The 9758-nt window shown below is 52.9% G+C and overlaps 1 protein-coding gene across 1 annotated transcript in view; it reads left to right on the top strand.

Annotated features, from left to right (window-relative positions):
- The first annotated feature begins 470 nt into the window (after positions 1-470).
- The window catches only part of LOC109313435 (glucagon receptor-like), a 13970-nt gene continuing 4682 nt past the window's right edge, over positions 471-9758 (top strand). The window contains exons 1-8 of the mRNA XM_019539988.1: positions 471-1982; positions 2938-3034; positions 4185-4292; positions 5419-5540; positions 5969-6075; positions 6318-6474; positions 8288-8447; positions 8890-8950. Coding sequence (XP_019395533.1) covers positions 1590-1982; positions 2938-3034; positions 4185-4292; positions 5419-5540; positions 5969-6075; positions 6318-6474; positions 8288-8447; positions 8890-8950 — 1205 coding nt within the window. The 5' untranslated portion in view covers positions 471-1589. The remainder of the gene's footprint in view (positions 1983-2937; positions 3035-4184; positions 4293-5418; positions 5541-5968; positions 6076-6317; positions 6475-8287; positions 8448-8889; positions 8951-9758) is intronic.

Below are 9758 nucleotides of genomic sequence, written 5' to 3'. Positions count from 1 at the left end.
AAAAATTGTAGCGACACCCGATGGACAAAAGTACTCACCACACATCATTCAGTGAATTACCAGGTACACGTGACAGATTAATGGCTGCACTGTTCCAAATTGCGTCATTGCACACTAAACTACATTGGGACAGGGATTCGTTTATAATGATGAAAACTCATTAAATTGCCAAAAACTCACATATGTGTAAAGTGTGATGCCATTAAGCCACACAAATGGGTAATTTTCATCATGTGTACAAGTGCCTAATGAGCCCAGTCAAAACCTCCCCAAAAGAAGCCTTGTTCAGACACTACCACACTATCTCAAAACCTGTTCAAAAGGATGACAGGTCAAATCCAGGCTCATTCAGCTAGGGATGAATGCAGGGCACAGATTCTGGCAGGCCTTTACCTGGTAATAAGAATCCCAATGGTTACTTTGGCTGAGACAAGAAGTTCCAATGGGTATCAATCTCCCTGCTTCATGGCACAAGTCAGCCATTCCCATCTGAACCTATCCAGTGCAGGAAGGTGCACTGGTGACCACCACAGAAGCCGGCCATTGGAGCCATCCGCCGGCCTTGCTACACAGGGCCCTGCTGTATGAGAGCCACAGGCTTGTGCACTGGGCTCTGGAATGTGGTATGGGGTGGGAGGGGAGAAACCAGAAAGATGGGGGTCATGCCTGCCCAGGAACTGGAGGCCATGGGCCACAGGACTCACCCTTTGGGACTATGGCCCAGTCCTGTAGCTGAAGGGCATTTGTGAGGCAGCCTCCAGCCTTCTCCTAAGCACAACCCCTGAAATATTTTGAGGTCCTTGCAAAGACCCATGTGTTCTGCAGTTGTCAAGGTGGCTGTACTGAACCTGGGAATGTCCTTCCCCTGTCAAGGCAGGTGGCAGCCCTGGCTGTGCATGATGCTATTCAGTGTCTGTGTGAGGGGCTCCAGCAAGGCATTGCAGAAGCACTCAGCATGAGTCCAACTCTGTGTCCCATCATGTCAGGGTAAAGCTCCTGCTGGCTCCAGAAAAAGCAAAGTCATGTCAATGCAGAACGTGTTTGCAGATGTCACCCCTGCTCATCACATTTTCACCCATCCAGGAGGGGCTTGTTGCTGCTCCCATGGAGGTTGATGAGGAAATTGACTGTGAAGGGCAGCAACTACTGTACTTCAGCCTATGCCAACCCATGCCCATGCCTGCTCACCTCTGTCTTTCCAATTGCTTCCTGCATGGAAGAACTCATGAGAAACCCAACCCCAGTTGTGTAGGTTGTCTAGGCCTGAAACACTGGGATCTCCTGTGCCAGTGTTGGCAAATCTCCACTGCTCTCTGTGCACAACGCCCAGGGGTGTTCAGGGTCAGGTCCCATGGCTAGAGGGGATGCCAGCTCCTTACATTCACAACCTTTGCCCATGAGATTGGCTAGTACCAGGTTCAGGAGGCTCCCAAGCCAGGATCTACTCTTGTGCAGCCAAGGGGAAGTGCAAGAGCCCTTTCCAAAGTGATGGTTTGAAGAGATTTCTTGTGTTCGTTTGGAGAGGGCAGATCCTAACTAGCTTACTGGGGGCTAGGAGAGAGAGACCCTAGAAGCTGTGTGCTGTCTCTATGCTTCTCACTGGGATTGAACAAGTGGGCCATGATCCCAGGGCCTACAAAGCTGCTGTTTTCCTTCAGCTCTATCATATGGAGCCAGGGTCACTTGTCTACTATGTCCACTATGTGGGCAGCCTCTCAGGAGCAAAGCACTGGCCCAGGAGCTCCTCAGCTGATAAGCTGTACATGCTTCACTGTGCATTGAGCACCTTGCTATCACCTCCACTCATCTTCTATCTCTTCCAGACACCTGGGAACTCCAGCTCAGCTCAGCACCTGCACATCTGGGCACAGTTCCTAGTTTCTCTGTCCCAGAGTCTAGATACCATGAGGAATTTGCTCAGGTCCTGGCGCAGATGGAGGTGTGTTCACCTGACTTGGATGTGCCTGCTCTCCTCCATGCTGGTAAGGCCCACACAACTGTGGTTGGCTGGACCTCCAGCTGCATTCATTACCCCATAGCAGGGATGCTTCCAGCCCAGGCTTTTAGCCCCATCCCCAGAGAAGGAGTGCTGCTGAAAGGTAGCAGGAGTACCTGGGTTTTCCTTGGGCACTCCCTGTCCATCAGGAACAGACCTACCTTAGCACACTAGTTAATGCTTAGGAGACTCAGTCCCCTGGTCCCTGTTAAGAGTTACAAGAATGGCCCCCACCCATCAGGCATGCCAGGGCAAAGGATGGGCCTCTCACTCAGTCCTGAAGACCAGCAGGGATCTTCAGAGCTTGGATGTGGAAGGGAGCTCCAGTGCCAGGGTCTCCAGTGAGACTGCCCTGCCATCCATCCCAATATGCCCTAATCTTGCCACTGCAGCCCATCAGCTTTCTCAGTGCTGCTCTACTGAGCAATGAGCTGTGGGCTGCAAGTGCCCTGGGTACCCTGGCTTCAGACATAGAGTTGCTGCACTGGGGCTAACAGCAATATGAGTGCAAGTGCACTTGCCATCCAGCCCTGCTAGGCCCCTGCTACCACCAGAGAAGTGCAACAGCTTCTCAGGGCCAATGAGGCTGGTATGTGAGAGCACTTGGGGTGATCCCTGCTGCCATGAAGATGCCTGGGGAGGAGGTACTGTCTCAGGAAGCCAGTCCCTAAATCATGCTGTTGTGAGCTCCCCTCAATTATTAGCATCCTCAGGGGACAGTCAGTGTCTGATGCCCCTCCTCCTTCCCACTTCAGTCCTGAACCACAGCCTTCTTCTCTTCCAGATTGGGGTAGGCTGTACATGCAGCTCTGCCACCACCCTCTAGCCTTGCCCTGGTGGAAGGCCTGATGTCTCCTGAAGCACTGCCACCCCATGTGCTCTGTGCAGGGCTTTAACTCCTGCTTAGGTAGGAGGCACTAACCTCAGCTCTGTGTCTGCAGCACAGCAGAGCCAAGGTCCTAGAAAAGACCTTTGAGGGGTGGATGCGTTACCGTGATGAGTGCCTGGAGAAGATAGCTAATGATCCATACCCAACAGGTGAGGCTGGGATAGGGGCTGTCACCAACCCATAGGATCCCATGACCTCTCATGGGCAAAACATCTGGGTTTGACTTCAGTGGATTTATGACCTGTTGGATACTCATGTGGGGCAGCTGTCTCCTAGGGAGCCCTAGTTAGACTCTTCCATCAGCATCAGCTCAGGTTTGCTGGGCAGTACTTTGCTGAGACCAGTGAGAGCTGTGCCCTTCTGCTATGAGAATCTGTGCCCTACTGGCTGCTGTGAAGCTAAGACACGTGCAGAGAATACCTCAGGATTTCCAGCAGCTGTAATAACCTCCTCCCCCCAGGAGCAGTGATATTTAATGACACCACAGGAAAAATTCCTTCCCAACCCCATGTGGCAACCACCGGAGCCCAGACGCACAGGAGAAACAAGATACCCTCCACTCTGCTCTACAACCTGGGACCAGCAGGTGTAACTCCACATATCACACCTTCTACCTGCACAGCCAGACCTCCCTATTCTGTCCCCCTCCATACACTGGTTCCTGCTGCTTTAATCTTCTTTCACAACTGAGCCTGCTTCATCCTTTTGCTGCTGAGCATGCTCCTTTCCAACATGCACCTGCTCTAGGCTGCAGAGCTCTTCTAATTATCATCCAATGATCCTGTGCACCCTGTATTGGGGCTCAGAGCTTTCTTTGTCTCAGTGGCCTGAGAGCTGTTCAAGCAAAAGGCATCTAACCCCTCCATAAATGTCACAAGCTGGGTGGAGACTCCCAGCCCAAGAGAGTAAGTGGTGAGCATGGGGGCCAGAGCCTACGTCCATGCATAGCAATTCCTACAGATTCCCATGGGTTTGGGTCCAGCCCTGGTGGAAAGGAGCTTCTGGACAGGCTGGTTGGAGAGCTCAGTGTGGGTGGGGGATGCTGTGTTTCATCAGTGGTCCTATGTGGAGGATTTCTGCCTCTGCTGCAGGGCAGGGCAAGGGGTGAGTGGAGAACACTTTCAGTGTAGGGCCAGAACGTGACTTTCCTGGGGACACCTCTGCCACATGGTGGGCTAGACTATTTCCAGGGGCTGCTGAGTGATGGCAGGTGTGCAGCAGGGGAAGGATGGAGGCAGTGGGGGTATCCAGCTGCTAGCTCCCCCTGGGGCTCTTGAGCTTTGTCTTTGTCCTTCAAAGGTCCCTTCTGCAACCGGACATTTGACATGTATGCCTGTTGGCCAGATGGGAGCCCCGGCACTATTGTCAATGTGTCCTGCCCTTTCTACCTGCCATGGTTTGAGAAAGGTATGTGTAACTCTTCCTTCTTCTGTGGGATTTGTCATTTGAGTATCCCACCAGCCATGGGAAAGAGCAAGGGAGTAGACCTTCCCTGTCTAACTGTGCAATTATTCCATCTTACAGATGGAGAAGCTGAGGCACCCAGAGGGAAGAGTCTTGGCCAAGGTCACACAGGGAGTCAGGGGCAAAGCTGGAAATAGGCCCAGGTTCTTTTTCCCTTAAACACTCAGGGCCTGACTGCATGTCTCTGGGCATTAGTTATACCTGTACAAAGCAGGTGTAAACAGCTATACCTCCCCCCCGCACTCCAGGGGCAGTTTCTGATGCTCACAGGTAGAGGTGATTAACTATGTTAGTCTGGAGTCAGGCAGAAGGCAGGGCCAGGTGGCACCTTAGAAACTAACTGGTTCAGAGAGGCATAAGCTTTTGTAGGCAACATCCTATTTTATCAGATGCTATCACCTGCAAAAGCTTTTTCTTTGGAGGAAGACATGGAGTGAGCAATAGCCATATGGTGCAGGAGGGATTTGTCTCAGTTCTCATGGACTGTTCTTGCACAAACAAAAAAATAAGGTTTTAAAAAGTCAACATCAGGCTGCCATTCACAAACCCTTCCCATTTTATTGAAAACTTAATTTCTGAAAAATCCCTCTAAGAGAGAACTCTTTGCCTTTCCATCTGAATCTGTCAGGGCATTTGCTTTGTGTTGGTCTGAGACACAGTCTTGAATTTTTTCCCTAGAATCCCCAGGGAACCCAAATGTTCCCATATCTCATTCTCCCAATGTGCCCAACTGCTTGGTGTATTACTGTCCCTGGCCCAGGTGGCCTTGTCCTATTCATCTCTGCTTTCTCCATGGCCCATGTACCCTCCTCAAGTGACAGGAGTAAGCGATGGCCAGCCCTGCACCCTTGAACCCTGTGGTGGTGCTGAGGCCCTTCCTAATTCCCTTCCCATTGTGGGGGTTGGGGGAGGAGGGTGTTTGCACATGTGGATACACCTAAGTCAGCCATAGGCCCAGACAGAAGATGCCCTCACAACACCCCCAAAGCATTTACTCAAGGAATGTGGAGAAACCCTGTCTGAGGCATTTTGACTTGAAGGATGAGTCCTGTGTGCTCTGTGTCTGCAGTGAAACATGGGATTGTGAGTCGCCAATGTGGGCCTGATGGGCAGTGGGTGCTAGTGAATGGCACACAGCCATGGAGGGACTACTCGCAGTGTGAGGAGGGGATGGAGTCCACTACAGAGGAGGTGAGGCTGTTGCATCTGATGTGGGGCTGTCCCAGCTCTGCTGCCCAGTCACAGTTACATGGAGTGTTGACCCACCCTGCTTCTCACTTTCCCCAAGTAACCATACCTCTCAGCTAAGCAGAGCTTCCCATTTCACCCATCCGTGCCAATCTCTGGTCCCTTGTAGACATCATTGCCAAGCTGAGGTTCTGCTTCCTGGTGTAGGGCAGACCCTAAGGCGAGGCCCCATGGGACCCTATTGCCCACAGCTGCACTGACACAGCCTGGGCATGGCCTTGCAACCCAAGCCTCTGCATGCCTATGGCAGAGCAAGTACCTCTGCCAGCTTGGAAAGATGCTGTCTTCTCCCTGCATGCCCGCCAAGTGTGGGGTGGGAAGCAAGGGCACTCAAGGGCTGAGCTAACCAGCTTCACTCTGCTTGTGTCCAGGAAAGTGTCCGTAAGCTGATGGTCAGCTTCAAAGTGCTCTACACGGTGGGATACTCCCTGTCACTCCTGACCCTGATCTCTGCCCTACTCATCCTCACCATTTTCAGGTAGGGCCTGGGCTCAAGCCCACTGGGAGCAGAGGCTGTGGCCTCACTGTGTGGCTGGTGGAGGAGAGGGAGGGAACAGGGGAGAGCTTGCGCAGCCAGTGCCCCTCCTTATTGCTCCTGGTCCCTGCTGAGGGAGGGGCTGGGCTGTTGAAGTCTGCCCTACTAGGCACAGAGCCCTTTCAGGGGGAGGTTTCCAAAGCTCTGCCATGAGTGCTGGACATGGTCTCTCTCCCTGGGCCCAGGAAACTCCGCTGCACAAGGAACTACATCCATGCCAACCTCTTTGCCTCCTTTGGGCTGCGGGCAATTTCAGTGATTGTCAAAGATGCACTGCTGGAGAAAAGATGGGGCATGACGATCATCCAGGTGTCTGACTGGGAGGTGCTGCTAAGTAACGAGGTAAGCCTGCCCCCAAAGCCACTGGCTGAGCAGTGCCTACATACCCCTCCTTGCTGTAGGCTGTGGTTATCCCATGTGCCTAGAGGTCCGTAACCTGCTAGCCTGGTCGGGAGCTAGAGTTAGGGCTAGTGCCTTGCCGGCTAGAACCAGATCCTCCAGCCCCACCACAGCTTGACATGCACAAATGCTTCCATTGGTGCAGCCAGAGGGGAAGTCTAACACTACATCAGTGAATTCTGCAAAAGTTGCTTACGATCCTGAATCAGCATCACAAAGAGTGTGAGTGTATGTGTGTGTGTGTGTGTGTGTGTGTGCGCGCGCGCACGTGCGCTTACATGCACACAAGAGACTTTGCTCAGAATCACCACACACAGCCCAGTGGAGATCAGCTCCCTCATCACTAACCTGCCAACACCTCAGTTCATGGTTGCTCTCAACCCACTCCCCAAGGTAGGGTGGCCTAGAGGGCACAGTACTGGCTTAGGAGACCAGGCTCTGCACAGGTCACTGGAGTGACTTTGGGCAGCCCACTTCCCCTTCCTGGTCCTCGGTTTCCCCACCTGTAACAGGGAGATGGTGACACTGACCTCCTCTGCAAAGGGCTTTGAGCACTACTGATGGCAAGTGCTGGGACTATGATTACTATTAAAAGTCCAAGCGGTTTCCCTGCTGCTCCTCCAAACTTTCCATATGCCGTACCCAACCAGGTGATGTCCCTATTACAGCAGTGACATAGCCCCTGCAGGGCAAGGGCAGACCTGCTGTGCAGCCCTTCTGTTTGCGTTGGCTGCCCATCCAGCACTGGGTAGAGTTGACACCCTTGGCTATCAACAGGGTCATTGAAAACAGGAGAAAGGAGCCCCTCTGCAGTACAGTCTGGTATGGATCCCCCTGTGGCCCTTATTCTGCTGCTGTCATTAGATCATACACACCCCCCCAGTAGAGGGCCCAGAGGCAGGCAGCCTGTAACAGGTCACTCTCCCCAGCACCATCTTTTGCATTATCTGCACCCTATGTGGGGGCATCCTTCGAGTCCCCTTAAGGTTTCCCCACTCTCTTCTCACCTGCCACATCTTGATGGAAATATTATAAGGAGGAGACTGTCTATTGATTTTGTATGTTGGTGTCCTCTGCCAACACTGGTCTTGAACCAAGTCTCTCTAGCTAGGCCTCCCCATCTAAACCCACCAGGTAGGGCTTGACTCCGGGGCTCTAGTTCTCTAGTCTTGGCCCTCCTTTTTGGTTCCAATCTGGAGCACAGCCTCCCTAGCCCAGAGGCCCATCTTACAGCCAGGGGGTTACAAGTCTGAAGCCAGGCAAAGGCCCTGGACCTCCAACATCCCAGTTCAAAACAAAAACAAGAAAAAAACCACATACAGTTGCACTCTGGGTACAGTCCTTCTTCTGGGGTTGCTGCTGTCTCTCACGGTTCCTCTTCTCCAGCCTTTTGACCACTCACCAAGCCTCTCTGGGGAGCTCTAGGACACGCTCCTTCCCCTTTGGTTGCTGGCCCTCCACTGCCACCAGCCCTGGGTTTTTATAGTCCTGGTCTGCCCCCTTCCAGTCAGCTGACTAGTTGTCCAGGCTCAGATTTGAACCCCCACCTTACCAGCCTGCTGTGCCCAGAAAGTTTGAGTCTTAAAGAGGCTGACCTGCCTTCTGGTAACAGGGCTAGGGTTCTCTGTTACACAGCCCCTGCCACCATATTGAGCAGACAGCAAGTTGGTACCTGCCTTATCCCAAGCCCCTGGGCAGGGGAGTTCTGGGCTTCCTCTTCCTCATGAATAACCCCCCTCTGGGGCTCCCCTTGCAGGCTGCAGTTGGCTGCCGAGTGGCGCAGGTTGTGATGCAATACTGCATTCTGGCTAATCACTACTGGTTCCTGGTGGAGGCTGTCTACCTGTACAAGCTCCTGATTGGAGCAGTGTTCTCTGAGAAGAACTATTACACACTCTACCTGTACCTGGGCTGGGGTAAGGAGGTGCCATGGTGCATGTGTGTATGTGGTCTTGTGCCCATTGTTAGGCAGTTGTTACATTAGGCACTGGAATTATAGAGAACAGAGCAGGAAGCTGGGTGAGGTCTGGGATCCTCACCAGGGCAGACCTGCAGACACATGGGCCTCAGTCACCGGGGGCTTCCATTTGGTTCTGTGAGGCTGTCATGAAGCCTGTAAGTGCCTGCAGGAATCATCAGGTAACTGATGTGAGTGGATGATGACCTCTAGTGGTGCCTACATGACACAGACATAGCTGCTTCGCAGGGTGGCAAGTGGAGGACTGGCTGTGGACTGTCCTTACCTTGGATATCAGAATAGGTTCCTGCCCACCTGGAAGGCAGTGTATGCCCTGTAAGAGCTACTTCTCAGCTCAGGTGGGTGCTCGGTTTTCACTGGGTTTGCTGTGTGACTTGCAGGAACTCCTGTGGTGTTCGTGGTGCCGTGGATGATGGCCAAATACTTGAAGGAAAATGCAGAGTAAGTGCCAGGCTCTGCTCATGTGCAGGTGGAGGCTCCAGGGGCTGAGTGCCCTCCAGCTGGGGCCTCATGGCACAGAATGGCTGTAGGAAATGGAAAGGCTTTGGAGCAGAAGGCTCTGCCATTAACCCAGCCTGCTTCTCATACAGGGCACCTGCCCTTCACTCATGGACTGGGCACAGTAGCATAACTAGGTGTGGGCAAGTAGGGTGCCAGGCCCAGGCACCAGCTTAAAGGGAGTGCCAGAATGGTGGCCTCTTGCAGAGGCTTTTCTGGTGTGATGCAGTAGCAGCAGCCAATGTCTTTGAGTCCACAAGGTAGGTAAAACTGGCCACCCCAACCTCCCACTCCTGCTCTCTGTCTTGCACTTGCTTCCCACACGCTCTCTTGACAGGGTTTTGTCATGGGTATAATACCTGTGAGTTATGCCTCTCTGGTGAAAAGCTCCTTGTGCTGGTTGGTGGGGCCCACTGAGATTTATTGCTGGCTCCAAGAACAGTAGGAAAGGACCTGGGAAAGATCCCGCTTATGGATCACCGGCTTCCAATGTGTCCCTGATCCACTTTCCCTGCTCCAATGGAAGCTGGTCACTGTGTGCTTGTGCAAAGATTCAAGGAGATGCATATTAACTTCCGAAGAGCTGCATGTGGCTCCGGAGCTGCAGGTTGGCCACCCCTGCTCTAGGGGACTGTCCTGCCTGACTCCATGGAGTAGGCTTAAGACAAACATGTGAGGAAGCTGGATGTTGGCACCTGGTGACAGCATACCACAAGTGGCTAAGACACTAACCTTAGCAGACCAGGAAGGC

This window comes from Crocodylus porosus, unplaced genomic scaffold, assembly GCF_001723895.1.
Source record: "Crocodylus porosus isolate Cpor-Errol unplaced genomic scaffold, CroPor_comp1, whole genome shotgun sequence".
In the NCBI taxonomy this organism is placed as follows: Eukaryota; Metazoa; Chordata; order Crocodylia; family Crocodylidae; genus Crocodylus; species Crocodylus porosus.
Note: the sequence above shows the minus strand (reverse complement) of the source record. Positions and strands in the feature narration are given on the sequence as shown.